This window comes from Bubalus kerabau, chromosome 5, assembly GCF_029407905.1.
Source record: "Bubalus kerabau isolate K-KA32 ecotype Philippines breed swamp buffalo chromosome 5, PCC_UOA_SB_1v2, whole genome shotgun sequence".
NCBI lineage: Eukaryota > Metazoa > Chordata > Mammalia > Artiodactyla > Bovidae > Bubalus > Bubalus kerabau.
In genome coordinates this window covers 29971570-29993251 of record NC_073628.1, presented here as the reverse complement: position 1 = coordinate 29993251, position 21682 = coordinate 29971570, and the positions used below count along the sequence as shown (strand labels likewise).

The 21682-nt window shown below is 35.1% G+C and overlaps 1 protein-coding gene across 1 annotated transcript in view; it reads right to left on the bottom strand.

Moving 5' to 3' along the window:
• Positions 1 to 1966: 1966 nt before the first annotated feature.
• The window catches only part of SLC17A6 (solute carrier family 17 member 6), a 39914-nt gene continuing 20198 nt past the window's right edge, over positions 1967 to 21682 (bottom strand). Inside the window, exons 4-12 of the mRNA XM_055581368.1 lie at positions 18522 to 18636; positions 17357 to 17444; positions 16140 to 16226; positions 12358 to 12500; positions 8249 to 8398; positions 4582 to 4714; positions 4072 to 4182; positions 3336 to 3463; positions 1967 to 2561 (exon numbers count right to left, since the gene is read on the bottom strand). Of these exons, the coding sequence (XP_055437343.1) occupies positions 2226 to 2561; positions 3336 to 3463; positions 4072 to 4182; positions 4582 to 4714; positions 8249 to 8398; positions 12358 to 12500; positions 16140 to 16226; positions 17357 to 17444; positions 18522 to 18636 (1291 nt within the window). The 3' untranslated portion in view covers positions 1967 to 2225. The remainder of the gene's footprint in view (positions 2562 to 3335; positions 3464 to 4071; positions 4183 to 4581; positions 4715 to 8248; positions 8399 to 12357; positions 12501 to 16139; positions 16227 to 17356; positions 17445 to 18521; positions 18637 to 21682) is intronic.

The window sequence follows — 21682 nt, the reverse complement described above, 5'->3', positions numbered from 1 at the left end:
CTGGGAATAAAAAGAGTACCCAGTTTGGAGGGTCCTTGTGGCGTTACATAAAATACTCAACACAAAATGATTAAAGCAGTCCCAGCACAAGGTACATGTACAATGAAAATTCAGTAGTATCATTGACCTGACAAGTTTTGAGTTTTTTTCCTAATGTTTTAAAGCTTAGCACTAGTGATGAGAAACCAGGCATTGAAAGATAGAATTTGACTTAGAGACCTATTTCTTGATATAAAACTCTTTTTGCAGAATCACATCCCACACAATCTAAAGAATGCCATATACTTCCATTAAATCTCAAGTGGCTGAAAAGGCTAATTTTCCTGACCCTACATTTGACTTCATTGGGGTGTACGCAGGCTAAACTGTACAAAGTTAAGCTACAACAACAACAAAAAATGACCCCAAATTAATGTACTGTTTTTGTGCAAAAGGATAAATAGAGCATTTTATTAACACTTTCTTTTTTTGCAGCAACAAAATGATAGTCCATATCTTTTCATTCAACACAGTAAAAGCGATGATCACATTATATCACTTTGAGACACAAAGCAAAAGATATTTTTATTATCTTAAGGTCAAGAATGGTTTGCGTTTTTAAAACAAACTTTATGTTTTATATTTGCAGTAGCAGGGCCTCCAGTCACTAGCACAATACAATGAGCAGATCAAATATCCAGAATAGACAATTAAACACACCAATAATATTTTAAGTTGAATTGGGAAATGTATCATTGTCATTTTCAAACATCATAAAGAGGTCTGATGTTAACTTTTTAAAGGAAGAAAATCATTCCAACCACCTGAACAGCTACCGGAAGCAAAATGAAGATAATATACAGACAGGAAATTTTATGCATTGCACTTATTGCTCGGTACACAAATGTTGCAATTTCTGTTGAGTTATATTAAGAAATGACAAGCAAAATGCCTCTGCCCCATCTAAAATTCTATGACTCTATGAAAGTAGAAATTGCAGTCCCCTAACCCAACATTAGGTGTATGCTATTTTTGGTTTTTTGTGAAGATCGTTTATTATGTATATGTGTATGGATATGTATAAGATATACAGATATATATAGTTATAGTTTTAATATAATTTATTGTCCTATATATTTAAGACAAATATTTTAGTGGGAATTTAAATAATAAAATCATCTACTTATAATATCTCTATTAAGTTTACCTTTTCATATTATATATAGCTCTGTGGCACAAGTTTCATATATATTTAATCAGTAAGGAACAAAGATACCTCTATCATGTCTATTTCTTTTGCTGTTAATATTGCATTTTAAGGGCTATATCTCCATAGTAAATTTCTTATTAGATTCTTTATGGTGTATGCATCTTTTTTTTTTTCTAATGAAAGTTACAACCAGTACAAAGTTGTAATAAAAAATACATTGAAGTCTATTTATTTTTAATATTTTTGCAAAAAAGTTATGTGATATGCTACATGAAAAGTCAGATTTTATTGAAGTGTGAAGTGTTTTATACTGTTAGGTAAATGAATGGAAGAACATGAAGCATACCCCTCACTCTACGACTTCCTTTTCACAGATAAAAGTGTTTGTGCCCAAGCATTTCATATAAAACACTGCAAGATATTCCTCTTGAAAATCAACAAAATAGTCTACATTGTGTAATAACAATAATTATTTAGTACACCTTGCTAGTTGCTAGCCCACAACATTCTTCTCTACATGAGAGATATCTCAACTCTATGATTTATACTCAATAAATGTTGCCAACACCCGATGCAGCCAACATGACAACTTCACCTTTTTTTAACAGGACTTCTGCACGATATCTTGCAATATAGTATAACAAATATGTAAGTGCATTTTGCATGATCAAGTAGCTTTGGCTTCCTAACCTTTGTAGGATGGGATGTGCCAACTGTTTTAGTTGTGCTTTATTAAGTGGTGATGGGTTTTAACTCATATGAATCTAATGAGTAACTACTTGCTTCTACAATTTTGACCAGCCAACCTTTAAATCACAAATGCAAGAATGGATGACTTGAATGGAAATGATGGAATTTCACAACTTCTATAGATTGCACTTGATGGTAACTTCATGAGTTTGTTTTGATTTCATTTTTACAACAAGACTTGCCCGGTTGATATGTATACGTGTTTACACCACATCTTGTAAAATTTTTGTGCAATCACAATTAATTTAATCACAAACACTAAAAATAAATCCAGCAATTAGCTTTGTTATGAATAATCATCTCGGTCCTTATAGTTGTATGAGTTTTGTACTTCTTCTTGTACAAATTCCTCTTTCTTTTCCCAACCATTGGGCCAACCTCCATTGGCCTGTGTTGTGGCACCATAAGACTTAGTGGTACCATAATTTATATAATTTTGAGTAATGTCCCCTGTTTCTTCATCGAGCTCGTCTTCATGGATAAATCCACATTTCTCTTCGCTTGTTTCCTCAGGGTCTGCCCAGGGCTGCTTCTCTCCTGAGGCGAATATTGCATAAAATATAACTCCACCGTAGTGGACTAGGGCAGCGATCAGGAAGACATACTGCCACTCTTCACGTGACTGCAGCAACAAAAAGCGGCACTGTGAGAACAAACTCCCTGGGTTTGAAAAGCCTAACATTTTCTCTGAATGTTCCACCATTAAGCGTTTCCTAAAATGCTATCTTCAGGGGAAATCCTTGTTCTGTTTCTATTTAACAAACACTGTCAGTGAAATGTTCTATATTACTGTGACTCTCATTATTTAAAACTTTTTAGTCTAAAGTTCTGAAATAGAACTCCAAAGATGTCTATGGTGTGCTCATTTTTTAAATTTCATAATCTTTCTGTAAATTCCATTGCGTTACTTAGTTTTTTCTCCCACTTCTTTTATTTCCTTTTAGTAAACCATAATTTAAAAGGTCCACCTATAAAGATAAATACTGATAACAATATTCTTGTCACCAGAGAAGCCCTAATTTAGAAACTCTGCCTATAAAAACAAATACTGATAGCAATATCCGTCCATCAATTACTACAGAGAAGTCTAAATTGATGTTTACAAATAAAGCTGTGAAGATTTCCATTTGTCTGTTCAAATGAGCTAGGATGTTGTTCTTTTGCCACACCAGGGATACTAGAAGTATTAGAAGGTGTTGAAAGTATAACCTTTATCAGCTGGAGAAGCAGGCTCCCTCAGAGTTCGGAAAGAGATTTTCTTCTGAGCCTCAGTTAATCCCCTACTCAGAGATGTGGTGACTGGACCACAAGCAGAATGCCACAGAGAACATACAGATGCTTTTCCTAATCATGAGAGAGAATATTCTACAAATGAACATCTCTTGCTCTGTCTTACCTTATTCTTTGTCATTGCACCAACAATAATAGGGCAAACCATTCCTGACAATGTGCCAACACCGTTCGAAATGCCCATTAAGATACTGGCATATCTTGGAGCAATATCCAAGTGGTTGACATTGAAACCTGAAATACACACAGAAGGTGTGACTCAGAGAATCCCAAACCTTCCAGAAGTAGGTGACTACAAAATATTCTCCACCACCCTCACCAACCTCCTTAAAAGACACCAGGTTCATAGCATGTGCTTAACTATTTTTGATAATTTAGCTCAGAGATATAATGAAAATAGAAAGAGGTATGATTTGTTATCCAATACTTAACATGTGATATTTACTCCATAGAGAAGAGGAGATGCTCATTTAAAAAAAAAAAAGGAGAGGGGATAAGCAGGGGTAAGTAGGTAGTGAATAGTAACAAACACCAATGTGTTAGTCACTCAGTCATGTCCAACTCTTTGAGACCCCATAGCCCACCAGGCTCCTCTGTCCATGGGATTTTCCAGGCAAGAATACTGGATTGGGTTGCCATTTCCTTCTCCAGGGGATCTTCCCAACCCAGGGATCAAACCCAGGTCTCCTGCATTGTCTGAGCTACTTTCATTGTTGTTATTTTCTAGTGGAAATATGTTGAGTAAACTTTCTCAACAGTCAAAATGTTAGAGGAAAGTAGAATATAAGTTTCTTTAAAATCAGAATGTTACAAGTACATTTTTTTAAAAAAAGGTATCTTACCAGAAATAGCAAATCCACTGAATCCCACGGCAAGTACCAAGAATGAGATTGCGACCCCTCTAGTGTGAGAATAACCAACAACCAGAAGCAGCGTTGCCTCCATGCCAAAACCTTCAGAAACAGACACATGAAAATACTTCAGAAATTTATGTCAATGTTTCCAGTGAGTCAAAACTATTAAAAATGATCACACTTATTTGACCTAGAAAAACACATCAGGGATTCTATCTTCAAAATAATAATAACGGTAATTTATTCACAGAAGTTACTGAAGCCTTCTTTGTGTTTTAAGAAAAACAACAAAAACAACCTTAAGTTTCAATAGTGGGAAGGGTCAAGTTAGTTATGCAATTATATAAAACTAGAAGTTATAAATATTTGAAGATGGGAGAATGATTCTGAATGAATATTAAAGGTATAAATTTAATAGCATACGTGATATGCATAGAAAAAGCTGAATCCTGTCGATTTGAACTTTGTGAAGTAAAAACGTGTTCTTAGCATACTTACCACCACAATTCATGATCTTCCTTACTGTAGTAGTTGAAAGAATTTGTTTGCTTCTTAGAAAATCTGCAATCTGCCCTCCAATAGGTACAATAATTGTCATTACTAAGTGTGGCACAGCAGATAGCATGCCAACCTGATGAAAAACAAAAAGGAGAGAAATAAGTAATGTGGGCAATTTAATGGTCTTGTAAGCTCTTTATGGACAAAGGAAGGAAAAACTACTGTCTGTAAATGACCACCTACTCATTCTCAGAGTAAGCAATAACTCCCACAGAATAAATGAGAAAAGCTAAGAATATTTACTTTGATTCTTGTTTCTCTTCTAGACGATAACACTTCTTTTCTGCTATGTGTCAGTAAATCTTGAGTTTCAGAGTAAACTATCTTGAATTTTATCACAGAATGATTCACATTTATGTGCCTATTTTATAGTCTTAAATATGTTTGTAGAAATTTATCATTAGCAACAGAGGAAAAGAGAAAGAGAGACAAAATCAGAGAGAAGAGAAATACGTTTGACAAACCTTGAAGAGACTATTTTAAAATTTGTTTTTAATTCATAATAAAGATAAAACCTTAATTGCATGTTAAATATATTTTATATTTAGTTTCTATAGATTAAGAGCTCAGAAAATACAGATCAATTCTCAGTTTTAGGCATTTTCCATGTCAAATAGCAATATTTGGTTACACTGTCACATAGCATACTTAGTTTCTGAACTAATCATACTAAATGGCCCAATTTAAAACCTAACCTGCCAGCATCAATTCAAAACATACATTTTTTTGATCAACAATTATGTGTAAAACACTGTCCTCTGGGCATCACGGAGGCAGAAATTGTGAATAAAATGTATTTTAATTGTGTATTACCACACATATGGACTTAGTAAATTTCATACACATCAATATATAAGGAAGATTTTTACTAAGCATACTTTGAAGGACAATTCCTAGAAAATAGTAAATATTAGATAAATGTTCATTATTTGTACAGATGTGTCCTTCCAAACTAGATTACTGAAGGATTAAGAAAAGATTCTGTTTTATTTTACAATGCTGTATACTGTGGTATCACGACCATGGACTTGGAATGATTAATGACTAATTGAGATACTAAATGACTCTAAATAGCTTAAATATCCAAGCAATTTTATTCTTTCTTTCACTCCAGACAGAAACTTTTAATATTATTATCTTCATTGCAATGATGAAGAAACTATGACTTAAAAAGATTATGCCATTCTCAAGAGGTTGAGAAGATTTATATATGAGTATAGGCTGAGACTGTGTGTGTGTGTGTGTGTCTGTGTGTGTGTCTGTGTGTGTGTGTCTGTGTGTGTGTGTGTGTGTGTGTGTGTATACACACATATGAAAAAGTCATTGTACTTGTGGTTGTATCTGTAGGACACTCAGTTTAACTAAGGCTGATTAAAACAATCCTCTGTATAAATACTTTAGTTCACTTAAATTTTCCTGCACTTTTGAAGCATGGTCTTTTTTTAAAATTAATTTTTATTGGGGTATAGTTGCTTTACAATATTGCGTTACTGTATAGCACAGGGAACTCTACTTAATGCACTGTGGTGAAAGACAGTCTTAATACTGTTATTTACAGGTCAGAAAACCGAGGAGACAATTATTCAAGAACAGGACCAAGGTTATGTATGAATACTCTCTTGCGGAGCTTAGATTTAGGACCATGTCAGCCTGGATCCAAATCTCATATTTTATTGCCTTCATCATCTCCTTTTCACATACTTTAGATAAGTCGGTAATTTTTTAAAACCAGTATGATCAAGATCTTCAGGCTGATTTGTATGTGTAGAATTTATCAAAATTGTAATTAAAATATAATAAGTGAATTAATCAACATAGATGCTGATTACATTTAGGTTTTGCAGAATATCGTTCACTCAGGCACTTTCTGTTAATTGGAGCTAAGGGCCAGAATGCCCACACAGTTTCATTAACATCAGTTGGTTCCCTCACTCTCCCCGATGAGACTAGACTTTATTAATAGCCTCTCAGTGTCACACTTGTCCTAGATTGCGAAAATGGACTCACACCTCCAGCAGCCTTTGTGGAGACGTATAACACCTCTCAGGGCTCCCGAAGGCTACCCTGCAATGTTTGATCAGCTCCAGAGAGAAGAGCCCTGTCTAAAGCAGTCATTCTTCTCAGGCATGGAGGAAGCAGTTTCCTTAGAAACAGGGATTACAAAAGAGCTCTTAGAATAGCTACTCCTAAACTCGGGTTTTCTTCAGTTTCAGGCCTCAGATAGTCATTCAAAGAGGCATAATATGAATAGCGAGCCCAGCTGGACTTATGTAATGACATGAAGAGAAATGGCAAGTCCGTGGCCAAAGCAGACAAATGTATTCAACAAAGCACTTGTCACTGAGATGGCATTGAGCAAATACTTGCTTCATGTTTAAATGAATTATGGTTTACCTGAATTTGAATGGCATAGTAAAGGGAATTGAAACATAAATCGAAGGATATGGGCTTAAACTTAATTCTGTCGCTTATTGTTAGCTTGGCCTTTGATAATTTAAATACTTTCCCTAGCTTCTGTTTCTCCATCATTTCAATAGAAATGATGATAGTTATTCAGTTGGTGGACAATACAGGTTATTCATGAATATGAGAAGACCTTGTAAATTTCAATATATTGTAGTATTTTATGTTCATTTAATCCTTACAAGAATCTTAAAATGATTATATTTTCATACCTACAAATAAATGTAGCATTGAGCATGCTGTGCTGTAGTTGGAAATGTTTTATTTTTGTCTACACCACCAAGCTGTGAACACTTGAGGAACCACATTTTTATTTCTCAATATAACACATAAATCTTCACATATAAATGCTTGCCAAATGATTAAACTGGATAAATAAGATACAAGAATGTTTTCAGATATTTTTGCTATCCTCAAATCTTTTAGCCAGACAGATTTCTGAGGGTGTTGAAGCAGAGTTAGATTGATAATTATATAAATACAATTTCATTTAAATGAAATATTTTTTTGCTCACTGATGTATTGCCTTTGACCTGAAACTTAAAGGGAATTATGCTTGTTTACAAGAAAAAGGCTATTGTTGTTGCCCATCCCAACCAAGAGGTAAACTCTCTGAGGGCAAAGACTAGGTCTGTTTTGTTTATATCCCAGCAACAGTTTTTAGCAGGCATTTAAATGTAATAGGCACTCAGATGCCTAACTTAGTCTTTGTTTACTAGAATTCATTTGTTTTGTTTTTTCATTTTTTTTCATTTTATTTTTTAACTTTACAATATTGTATTGGTTTTGCCATATATCAAAATGAATCCGCCACAGGTATACATGTGTTCCCCATCCTGAACCCTCCTCCCTCCCCATACCATCCCTCTGGGTCGTCCCAGGGCACCAGCCCCAAGCATCCAGTATCGTGCATCGAACCTGGACTGGCAACTCGTTTCATATATGATATTATACATGTTTAAATGCCATTCTCCCAAATCATCCCACCCTCTCCCTCTCCCACAGAGTCCAAAAGACTGTTATATTCATTTGTAATTCTAATTTTCAAGATAAAATTTAGGAGATAAAATATTGGCAAAGGAACTTAATAGTCACTAAAGTACAAAAGTAATGCTCTATTTAAAGAAGGATAATTTTTACATACCTTGCTGATTTCAAATCCAAAGACTTCCTCAAAATATGCTGGCTGACTAATAAGCAATAAATAAAAAGTCCAGCTTCTGCAGAAGTTTGCAACAATTATTGCATAGACTGGCATAGATGTAAAAAATTTTCTCCATGGAGTCTTGAATTTCTGAAATTCCAAAAAAAGAGCCATTCTGATCATTTAAAATATTTCCTAACTTAAATGAGAATCATAGATACTTTTGCATTTTTAGGATGTGTATGCTGAAACATGAGTAGGAGATAGGCAGGAGGTAGTGAGTCGTTAACTGCAACAATCCAGTTAACCTTAGCTGCATAAATAATTGTTGGAAGAAGAAAAGAAGATACGGCTCTTCTTCTGATTAAATTGTTTCCATTTTAGAAATATATAAGATTCTATTTTCCTCAAAAAGTAATTCCAAATGCATAGATCCTAGTTTCCAAGATTTTTGTTTTGTTTTGGCAGTGATAGATCGGGCCTCATTTGAAATTTGCTGCCAAATCAATGACCTTGTTGGTATCTGACATATTTTATATAAAATGTTGAAAATTCAACGCAGTTAGGAGAAGAAAAATAAGAAAAATGTGCAGTATTCTAGACCCCATCAAAAGTTAATGACAACATTACCTAACTACAAATTCTCTTGATAGCCAGTGGATATCAGTATAAATTCTGTGACACTGGAGAGCAAGAGTCTTTAAAATTCACATGGTATACATCTGGGTTAAGCATTTGGCCACCCAGCACATCATAACTAGCTATTTAAGATATTCAAGACATTAAAAATTAACTTAAATATGATTAGCTTTGCTTATGACACTCATTTAAAAATTATACCTGGTATATTTAAAGATGCTGTGTATGCCCAAATACAAAGCAATTATCTTCCCTCAATACTAATATTTTTTAGACCTTAGAAAAATCTCTCATAGTTCCAAACACTTTCTCAATTCTTTATTTTGAACACAGAAATACTCTTTGGTGAAGGAGCAATAGCCTAATATAAATGTTTATCACTAGTTTTGGAATTTTTTTTTAGTATTATTTATTTATTTTGGCTTTATTTATTTTAATATTATTTGTTTATTTAGGCTGTGCTGGGTCTTCGTTGTGCAGGCTTTTCTCTAGTTGTGACAAGTAGGGGTTACTCTCTAGTTGAAGTGCACGGGCTTCTCATTGAGAAGGCTTCTCTTGGGGAGGAGTAGGAGCTTAGCTGCTCCCCAGCATGCAGGATCTTCCCGGATCAGGGATCGAATCCATGTCTCCTGCATTGGAAGGTGAATTCTTTCCCTCTGAGCAACTAGGGAAACCCTATCTTGGATTCTCAACCTAATAAGTTAGTAAAAGAGGTGGCAAACAGTTTTTTACGAGATTTAGTCATTATTGCTGGGTGTAGAGCCTCATAATTACTAGCAGTGGTTGTGAATCTTTTTTTTTTGTTTGTTTTTTAATTTTATTTTATTTTTAAACTTTACGTAACTGTATTAGTTTTGCCAAATATCAAAATGAATCCGCCACAGGTATACATGTGTTCCTGAAACTTTTTATAGATCACTTTAAAGTGATATAGTAGGAAGATACATTGTGGTGATCACAGGGAACAAATCAAAAACAAAAACCTGTCCTAACAATAAATAGTGAGTATTTTGGCTTTAGGTAAAAGCTTCTAGCGACACCATCATAGATGGATTCAAAAAGTGCAAATTTAAAAGAATTTTTTCCTGATAAGTTCTAGAAAAATGGTGCCAGATGAATATACTTATTTCAAAGATAATAAAAATGACCAAATACAAGAACGTCTATTATAGCATTGTATTTTAATAAGTAATAACTTCAGAAGATTTTAAGAAGAAAATATTTTTCTTGCAGAGAAGGTGCTGTTTTTAATTTATATCAGGATCATCTTCATTAAGTACTTTTTCTTCAGGCCACAAAGCACTTCATCAAATGTATGAGAAAGTGTCTAGTCATATCTCTTAAAAAATTGTTGGTGGCTGTAGGGGGACTTATGATATTTTGATAACATTCTATTTACTGAACTGGTTGTTTGCTTCATACGTGTGTTTAGCTTGTAAAAATTCAGGAAGCTATTTGCTTATATTTGCACATTTTTCTGTATGCATATTTAATTATTTTGTAAAGAAAAATAACAGATTTAAAAGACATAAGAATAAACTACAATATGTGATCCTTAATTTGATCTAAACTTCATAAACAATGGCTACAAAAGACATGAATATTGATTAGATATTAGGATTGAACTGGGCGTCTGAAATTTCAATATGATCTAGTATTGGATAATGTTAGAGAATTACTTTTAGTTGTGTTAGGTATGATGATAGTACTTAGATTATAAAGGAGATATTTTTCTAGAGAAGCATGTATTTGTGGGTACAGTATTATGACATCTCATTTACTTTAAAATTGCTCAACAAAAAGAAAAGTGAAATAAATAAGGCAAGATGTTAAAAACTTTTGTTTCTATGCAGTGGATATATAGATATTCCTGTTACTTATTCTTTCTGTTATATGTTGAACTTGATCACAATAAAAAGTTCAAAATAACTAAAATACAAGTTCTATTCCCATTTGATCTCATTTTTAAATTTACTTCAGGAAAGTAAAAAAAAAAGAAAAATCAGTAAGAAGTAAAATATTGTGTTTGTAAAAATAGTAAAGTCTAAGAAATGGAGAGTTTGAGCTTACCTATACTGTTTTATCAATCTACCGATTACTCTCTTTTGAGTCGTTTCCAGAAATTGGTTTTCACTTAGACTAAATTTCTTGCTGTTTTAAAAAATATATACCTCACCTCAACATCACACAATCTCTCAAGAACTGGTAAATAAAAGAAGCATATTTTATCAATGATGATATGGGCTAATCAGAGTATTTTGGACTAGAACAGGAAGCTAAGTATGAACCCGCCTCCACATCACCACTTGTTTCTTGAGTAGCTACCATCAGGAAAAAAATTATCAGTCTATTTACAGAAGAAAACAGGAAGGGGTGCATTCTAATGCCAGACTATTTAGCTAATGGAACAACTACAATGTAAGATTTTTTTTTTAAAGAACCGACTTAATTTCGAATGTTACTCAATATGGCATTTTCTTATTCATTAAAGACCAAGATGCCCTCAGCAACAATGAGTGACAGACCTTTTTTCCTAGAATGAGATGCCAAGGACAGGCCTTCCCTAACAAATGAAGCAGAGAATCAGAGCTGAAATCAAATACAACTGAAGTTGGGGGGAAGCATAATGCGTAAGAGTCCTTGGTTAAATGAACAGTAACTTTCAACTCCTAGCATAAAGAAATTGAGTTGATTAGGTCCTGAATTACTGAGACTGTCTACAATATTTTTGCTTAAGGGTTTTATTTTATTTTTATAGCATCAGATGGGTATTTATTAGTTGCTATTTATGATGTATTAATATGTGTACTAAAATATTTGTATTACTGATATAGAACTGCATTTCTTTCTCTATCAGCAAATCCTGCCCAAGAAACTAAACTATAATCAGAAAAAGCCTTTACAATAACACTTGATCTTCATATGATAATCCTAAAATGGTAATATTTTATCAATAAAAGGGTTATATTATATTAAGAATATTTTTCAGATTAGCTACCTATGGTTGGCATGCTAATGTTTTAATATTTACTAAATTATGTAGAAATATACATGTATAAAACTTAGATTTAGAATATTCAGTGAATAAAAATATCTCCTTTCATGACTGTGTTAGGTGATTTGACATTTCCTGTAATCTAAATTTAACAAATACTAATTGAATTTTGTTTCAATTAGCTATGTTGAGCTATTTTTAAAAATTTACTGAGGTTTACAGCTACAGTATTATAGCTATAATCCAGTTAAAATTTGAAGGTGCTTAAGGAAACTTAAAGAAAAAAAAAATCATAGATGGAAGAAGGAGCAATCATTTCTAAGTCAGGGAATGCGCATGGAGTTAAAAAAAAAAAGCAATCATGACTGATACCAAATTAGTTTTGCTGAAAGGGACACATAAAACAATCTGCTTGGTCGAAGAGAGGTGAGATGGAGAATAAGAATAGGAATATACACCATAATAAAGTTCTTACTTCCATTGCACCTAAAAGATTTGCACTCTCTCCAATGCTTTCTTCTATGTACCTACGTTCTTCATCTGTAATAGTAGGATGCTTTGCAGGACTCTCATAGGACACCAAAAGCCAAAACATGTACCAGATCATTCCAAAGCTCCCTGAAAGTAAGAGTTCAAAAGGAGGAAGTCAAGGAAAGGCATAATCCCCTAACTACTTCCATTTAACAGTCAGTAGCTGGGATAAAACTATAGTAATCTTGTAACAGGATTATAAAATGTGAATTTGAGCTTATGCTTCTCCAAATGAACCTAGCCATCTCTACTTGTCTTTTGTCACTAGACTTCATGCAATCTGAAGACTGGTGCTGTAATTTAATCTTTGTCACTGTTAAACACTGCTGAAACACAGGAAACTCACAATAAATAATTATTGAATGGTATAGTTTGTAACATGTTCATACATTCAACAAATATTTACTGAACAGTTACTTTTCCGGGTACTCTGCTGAATGAGAGAAATATGATAAACAAGAAAAAATTCCTGTCCTCAAAAAATTTCACTAGAAGTAAATCCTTTTATTTGTGTCTGTCTTTAATATGGGTAGTGGTCTGCATTTCCAGGGGAAAGAAATGCTTTTTCCCCTCTCCTGTTAGCACGTGCAGATCTAATAATGTGTGTGTGTGTTAGTCGCTCAGTCGTGTCCGACTCTTTGCAACCCCATAGATGATAGCCCACTAGGCTCCTCTGTCCATGCAATTCCCAGATCTAGTAAACAGATTATTAAATAAAATCTAAAAGAATATTCTTGGGCTTCTCTCATAGCTCAGTTGGTAAAGAATTGGCCTGCAATGCTGGAGACCCCAGTTCAGTTCCTGGGTTGGGAAGATTTCCTGGAGAAGGGATAGGCTACCCACTCCAGTATTGGTGGGCTTCCCTTGTGATTCAGCTGGTAAAGAATCCGCTGGCCATGTGGCAGACCTGGGCTCGATCCTTGGGTTGTGAAGATCCCCTGGAGAAGGAAAAGGCTACCCACTCCAGTATTCTGGCCTGGAGAAGTCCATGGGGTTGCAAAGAGTCGGACACAACTGAGCGACTTTCACTTTCAACTTTCAGAAGAATATTTGAGCCTGAATAGATACTGTACATGAAACATGGGCTTCTATAATTAATGTGGTAATATTTAACAGTTTATGTGACTGTATACCACAGCATATACTATTGCCTATTGATCATTGTTTGGACAGATGAAAGTTATAAATTCCAATACAATAAACATGCTACTGCAAGCTCTATTTCATCCCTTTATTCAGCACTTTCACCACTAAAATATGCCCTTATTGTGCAATATAAATCTGAAGCATCAATAACAGAAAAAATTCACATAATGTATCCTGATTTTCATCAACTGGTCATTTCATTTTTTCCTCATACTGTTCTATTTCTCCTTTGGGTAACAATCTAATCCCTGATCGCTATAATACTATATATATATATTTTTTGGGGGGTGAGGGGCTAGTCAGTCTCTAAGTGCTTCTTAATATCATAACTTCTGATGTACTGTGCCCTTTTAATTACTGAATGTGATAGCAAACACAATTTGGAATCAGATGGTGTGTGACAGTTTGGTAGAGTGTAGTGGTTGTGGAATACGGTTCTTCCGTATTCAAATTGCGGCTGTGTCACTCATTAGCTACAACTTCTAATCAGTAACTAAATCTCTGAAAATTTCTACTACCAAATGAGATAATTCACTTTTTAATAAGATTTTTGCAAACAGAAGTTAAAGAAGACAATACATAAACTAGCATTGTGGAGGGCACAAGATAAGCACTCAATAAATGAGAACTCTTGTAATTGAGTAATAATTATAATTTCCACTAACTGAATACATCTGAAGTGCTAGACACTCAGCTAATTGCTGTATATGCATTATCTTTTTAAAACTTAAGCTGCCATATGGGTCTTATCTCATTAATTAAAAAAAAATGAATATTGAACATGTGGCTCAAAGACCAAGCTTTTGTCATATACAGCAAGTAAGCAAGTACTATTATTATGATATTTTCAGATTGTGCATGTGTGTTAAGTCACTTCAGTCATTGTATACGACTCTGCGACGCTATGGACTGTAGCCCACCAGGATCCACTGTCCATGGGATTCTCCCAGGCAAGAATGCTGGAGTGGGTTGCCATGCCCTCCTGCGGAGGATCTTCCTGACTCAGGGATTGAACCAGCATCTCTTATGTCTCCTGCATTAACAGGTGGGTTCTTTACCACAGTGCCGCCTGGGAAGCCATTCAATGATAAGTATGAAATGGGATATAGCTTGAAATAGCAAGGTAGGTTTTTCTTGGGTTCTTTGTGGAAAATTCATATTCTTAAAGTCACATCACATCTTCAATTAAATAATGGACTAAGGCACAAATTAGAGAATTTAATGGATGGCCATACCAACTTTTGGAGAAGGCAATGGCACCCCACTCCAGTGCTCTTGCCTGGAAAATCCCATGGGCAGAGGAGCCTGGTAGGCTGCAGTCCATGGGGTCGCGAAGAGTCAGACATGACTGAGCGACTTCACTTTCACTTTTCACTTTCATGCATTGGAGAAGGAAATGGCAACCCACTCCAGTGTTCTTGCCTGGAGAATCCTAGGGACGGGGGAGCCTGGTGGGCTGCCGTCTATGGGGTTGCACAGAGTTGGACATGACTAAAGTGACTTAGCAGCAGCAGCAGCAGCACACCAACTTTACTACATACCTTGTAAGTAAGTGCTTTAAATATCTTTGAATTATGGGCTTTGAAATAAAATCAAACAAAAGCTATGGATTAAAATCTGTTAAAAAATTTCCCAAGAAAACAAAAATATGTTCATCTGCATATATAGCTCGCCATTTAGGGTATTCATGAATCCAAAACCCAACCATGGCTTTTAAACCAGGATAAGATCCCCCACTATTTATATTCTATAAATATAAGAATTTGCTTTGATGAGAACATTTCAAAATGAAAATGGATCATAGCACATTTGGAAGCAGCCAAATTCTGTTCTGTTCTCCCACATGACTTCATTAATCTTTCAGATTCTCCTGACCATGTCCAAAACTGGTATTAATTAGTGACAACATCAGTTGGAATCCAGATCTCTTATGTTTCTTCTTTTCTCTTTATTAAAAAAGTGTATCTTAGTGAGAGACTATGGGATACTTTCAAGAAGTAAGATTCCATATTCTGGTTAGAAAATGAATAGAAAGGGAGTTTGGACTTTGGGCTTCCTGTCATTTTTATTTCCACTTGGGGGCTTAATCTTCTTTTATCCTGGGGAAATGTGGACTAAAATGTACTGCCCCTGCAGAAACTGCTAATATTTCATCACAAGATTGAATGTTTGCATTAACACTAATATGGCCTTTAAGCTTCCTATCCCATTGAGTCTCAAGGAAATAGAATCAGGGAAATGACCAAGAAAGCAAGAATCAAAAAGAGAAGTTGGTGCTGCCTAGCTTCTTCCTTTTAATCAGCTTTGAATCAAGAGCTAAATTAAAGTTTTCATAATCAAGGGCAACACATACTGTACATTACAAAGTTTCCATCAGCAATGTGATTGTTTTTAAAGATAATAAATAACATTACAGAGAAAATCACAGATATAGACTATTGCCCTTGATCTTAGATTATAAAGAAAAGAATCAATGAAAAAACAATAGTGAGTAAAAACAGAAGTATATTCATTGATCTATCACACTGCTTTAATTTATGCACATTTCTTTTAATTCTATTATACAGAAATGCAACATACCATAGACATAGAATACGGAAGACCAGCCAGTATACTGCACAAGAATGCCAGCTAAAGGCATTGCAATCACAGCTCCAGCATAGGAACCTAAAGTAGAAGAGAAAATGAGAGAAAGGTAAGTGAAATCAATAGAAACTCTTGACTTCATCTCATTTTCCTTGACTGGATCTTACAAACACATCCTTGCACACTTGGATGTATATGCACTCTCATCCACATACTTCAAACACATATCCAGGAGTACAAGACTACACAAGTGAATATAACCTACACACCCAAGTCAGAGATATAAAAATGGTACAACACTATAATAAAAAACAAATTCAAAAAACTATAATAAAAATAATTAATGAATATATTTGAAAATCCAGAAGAAATGAATAAACTCCCAGAAAAATACAAAATGTAAGAGGGAGTAGAAGAATGAATATATTTGAAAATCCAGAAGAAATGAATAAACTCCCAGAAAAATACAAAATGTAAGAGGGAGCAGTAATAATTAAAGAAATTGAAATGGTGGGTCAAAAACCTTTCCTCATGTACACATACAGATCAGATCAGATCAGATCAGTCGCTCAGTCGTGTCCTACTCTTTGCGACCCCATGAATTGCAGCACGCCAGGCCTCTCTGTCCATCACCAACACCCGGAGTTCACCCAGACTCACGTCCATCAAGTCAGTGATGCCATCCAGCCATCTCATCCTCTGTCATCCCCTTCTCCTCCTGCCCCCAATCCCTCCCAGCATCAGAGTCTTTTCCAATGAGTCAACTCTTTGCACGAGGTGGCCAAAGTACTGGAGTTTAAGCTTCAGCATCATTCCTTCCAAAGAAATCCCAGGGCTGATCTCCTTCAGAATGCACTGGTTGGATCTCCTTGCAGTCCAACGGACTCTCAAGAGTCTTCTTTAACACCGCAGTTCAAAAGCATCAATTCTTCAGTGCTCAGCCGTCTTCACAGTCCAAATCTCACATCCATACATGACCACGGGAAAAACCATAGCCTTGACTAGACGAACCTTTGTTGGCAAAGTAATGTCTCTGCTTTTGAATATGCTATCTAGGTTGGTCATAACTTTCCTTCCAAGGAGTAAGAGTCTTTTAATTTCATAAGACACACCTCAAATGGTCTTACAGATGAGTTTTAGCAACTTTCAATTCTTACAAAAGTTGTTCCTAAGCTTTTATGCACATAACTGTATCTGCACGTATTACTCACCACAAAAGGAGGTGGTTGCCAATCGACTCCTCTCTAAAGGGGGAGCCCATTTGCTCCATATCCCATGACATGCTGGGTAGGTGACACCCTGTGATGGAAAGAGATATATCAGCACTGTTTAGAATCTTGGATCGTAGGAAAATAAGCACATTCACTTCTCTGATGTGATGCTGTTTTCTTAGAATGGGCACAGGGTCCCCAGTTGCCATGTGAGGGCCTTTCTTTGCTGATTCAATAAAATTCCATTTTAAAAACTTTCAGCCCAGACCAGGTAAGACATGACCTCTTTTTAGTCACATGTTCAAATTATTCCCGCCCTTTAAGACTTTCTTTTAACCTCAGCTTTCTTCTGATTAAGGCCGAAGAAAAGATCCTCTATTATTCAGTTCATCTGCAATTCTGAACAATTTGAGAGACAATTTTGTAAAGAGTTAAACTTAGTGATTCCCAAATTAAAGGAATCCCTACAGAAGAAGGTGCAGTTTAGATCCTTGAAGGTTGTTGTACTTCCTGTAATGCATGTCTAAAACTTAAAATCTTTAAAATATTCTTTTTGTATTGTTTTGATCCTATCATTTTTTCTTTCTTTTTGGAAAGACAAGAAACTGTTTTCAGTGCCTTAATACTTTATCTGACTTATCTACTCCCACCATATTTCATGGAAAGAGAAAGGGCAATAAGTGTACCATTCTCAAGTTTTTAAATGATATTCCTTCAAAGACAACAGGTTGATGGAGCAAAAGTCAATCATTAGAGTTGATGCCTAAAGAATACATTCAATGAAATGTTGTTGTTGTTGTTCAGTGAAAATTCAGGTCATGATGTAAAGCCAACAGGGACTTGTTATAAAACTCTCCAAACATACTAATTCAGAGGATGGACTCAAAATTTATCACAGCCCATTAACAAAACTGTTAATTTTTTTTTTTTTTATGTCATTCACTAAACACTTCGTCATCACACAGTTCCAGAGAAGTGGGGTAAACAGTCACAGTGGTAGTCTGTCATCATTTAAACATATCTGGTTTCTAACTTTTCCAGTTTTTTTAGCACTGTGTAGACACAACCTAATACAATATATTTATTTGTAGGTCAAAACAAAGATAATCTTCTGATTCTTATTAGCATGCCAACCTTAAAATGATGTCATCCTGTAGTTCCATACCTCAACAAGTCCCTGCAGTATCCTAACAAAGATGACACACCCATAATGCACTCTGGCTGCTGATGGGATTAGCATATTCAGGGTAGAGGTAAGAAGTATGGCAGCTCCGAAAACTCTGAAAAATAAAAGGAGTTAACAGATCTACATTTCTCAGATCAAGTTAATTACAAGCAATTTCAAGACAGAATTTTTTTTTTTTCTAAAAGAATAAGAATGTTCTGAACTGGATTGGCTAGCCATTGCAAATAGATATTGGACTATCTTGAATTGCTACATCATTTGAAGCACAAAACTCAACATTCAAAAAACAAAGATCATGGCATCTGGTCCCATCAACGGAAACAGTGACAAACTTTATTTTGGGGGGGCTCCAAAATCACTGCAGATGGTGACTGCAGCCATGAAATTAAAAGACATTTGCTCCTTGGATGAAAAGCTATGACCAACCTAGACAGCATATTAAAAAGTAGAGACATTACTTTGTCGACAAAAGTCCGTCTAGTCAAAGTGATGGTTTTTCCAGTAATCATGTATGGATGTGAGAGTTAGACTATAAAGAAAGCTGAATACTGAAGAATTGATGCTTTTGAACTGTGGTGTTGGAGAAGACTCTTGAGAGTCCCTTGAACTGCAAGGAGATCCAACGAGTCCATCCTAAAGGAAATCAGTCCTGAATATTCACTGGAAAGGCTGATGCTGAAGCTGAAACTCCAATACTTTTGCCACCTGATGCGAATAATTGACTTCGTGGAAAAGACCCTGATGCTGGGAAAGATTGAAGGCAGGAGGAGAAGGGGATGACAGAGGATGAGATGGTTGGATGGCATCACCAACTCAATGGACATGAGTTTGAGCAAGCTCTGGGAGTTGGTGATGGACAGGGAAACCTGGCGTGCTGCAGTCCATGGGGTCACAAAGAGTCGGACACAACTGAGCAACTGAACTAAACTGAATAAATTTGTTTATACATAATTTTAGTCACTTTCTTCATAGATATAATTACAAATTTTAAATAGTTAATTAAGCACTGAATATGGTTTGAGTCTATGTATCATCTACAATGTAAGCTGCTGAAGGGCAAGAGCTTGCTTTTCAGATACACTGTTGTATCTCTAATGCCTAGCACAGTACCTGATACATAGGAGATACTGAAGAGCTGCTGAAGAAATAGTAAGTGCCTAAATGGAGTTGTGTCTAGTGTGATACCTTGAAGTATGGAAATTATAACTCCATTCATAAAATTTCATGAAGGGAATCATATGTAAATGCTCCCCAGATCTAATGATCAGCTCCCATAGGACATATTTTTAAAATAGAAAAAATTAATACTTCATATATCTACCTCAGATTTGTCTTTCTGTGTAGGTGGTTGAGTGGAGGGGTTTTAGGTACCCCTTTTTTTGCATACATATAAACAATTCAAAATAGAATTGCTAACACCTTTATCCATTTACAAGTAAAAATTAAATTCCATTATTAACAAAAAAAAATCTCTCATAATGTAATACTAAGGAAGAAAAATATCCCCTTAACCAGGTAATTTTAGAAATTTCTCTTGCAGAGAAATCTGGGGACACATTGTCTCTAGTGAGCTAAGCTGTGTGTTCTCAGTAAATTTTTTCAAGGCAAACACTGAACCTTGAGTTCAGTCAAAATTGGCTGCCTCATAGAAGTTCTCCTTTTTCCAGGAGCATGTTTAAATGTAACTGTTAAAGATGTGAGTTTCTGAAAGAGCCTTGATCATGATTAATCTGCTACTGAAATTTGATAAATGACTTTATGAAAGGATGAAGTAGATCAGCTTTTTTCTATGAATCATAGACTGGGACACAAACTTTTGTTTACTTTCTATAGCCTAATAATCCACCTGTTCTCAGTGGCTTCCCTTCACAGAGTTAAACAGTCACTCAAGCGGTGAATATTCTCTTCTGTTCTTCCTGTGTGCTATTTCCTGAACAGGTATCTTTGGCTCTGAGTCAGAGTAACTTATTTCCTAAATGTTTGGCACAAAATAGAAACTTTTTATTTCTAGAAATGATTATCCCCATTAAAATGCCCAGCGATATTAAACTTCTGCCAACTATGGATTTATTTTCCAGAAATTAAATGCAAAAATCCCATATCTTGTCTTTAAAATATAAAAACTCAAAATTGTTATTAAAATTGTTTAAAAATGTATTTTCATGCTTGATTATTTTCAGTTGACTTTTCACCTGTCTCAAGACTGAAATCCACATGCTCTTATGTGCAAACTCCAGAACATTTTGGAGGTTTCCTTTAGGGCTGAGAGGAACTAGATACAAGGGAGTGTATGAAGCAAGCTTCCTGGACCTAGTGGTAAATGGTACCCGATCCCAAAGGCCAATGTCTTTCCCGTCCTGGGAGTTTGAATGTTAAACCTGTGCACCAGAAAGGGTGAAAGCAGAGAGAGAAAATGACACAGGAGTTTTGGGCTTATGGGTAGGTTTCTGTATACTGGAAAACTACTGTTGTTTCTGTATATCCATCTTACTTTATTTCTTATGCTCAATAAAAAGGAGACTGAGGCTATTTACAACATCAAGGATAAAGAGAGCCAGAGCTACATAATACTAAAGGAGTTTCAAAAGTGTTTATATGAGTTATACATCCAACTACTCCATTCAGCTCTTTGGAAGAATTCCTTCAAATTGTTGTCCATGAACCAGATGCATTAGAATTCCCTGGAGTTCTTATTAAAGATGCAGACTTCTTACTCCAGACTTTGCAAAACAGAATGTGCTAAGAGTGAAGCCTGGAAATTTGTTGTAACAAGCAGTCCAGGTGATAATTTTGCATGTGCATGCTAAGGTTTGCAAAAATATATATATATGTTTTTTAAACAGGTTTATCTAATATGTGTCTTCTTTTCTAATACTTATTTTGAAAGAATGATGCATGACATTTATTTTATATCTTTCAATCATCAGTTTCTTTCTGCCTATTTGAAAACATTGCTATCTCTAGATAAACTGGAGAGAGATTAATTTTATCTTTTTTTAGTTTAGGGTTTCTCAGCCTCCACACTGTTTATATTTTGAGATGAACAAAATTCTTTATTGTGAGATGTAGTCCTGTGCATTGTATGATGATGTAAACAGCACCCCAACCTTTATGCACTAGATGCCCGTAGCACATGCCTG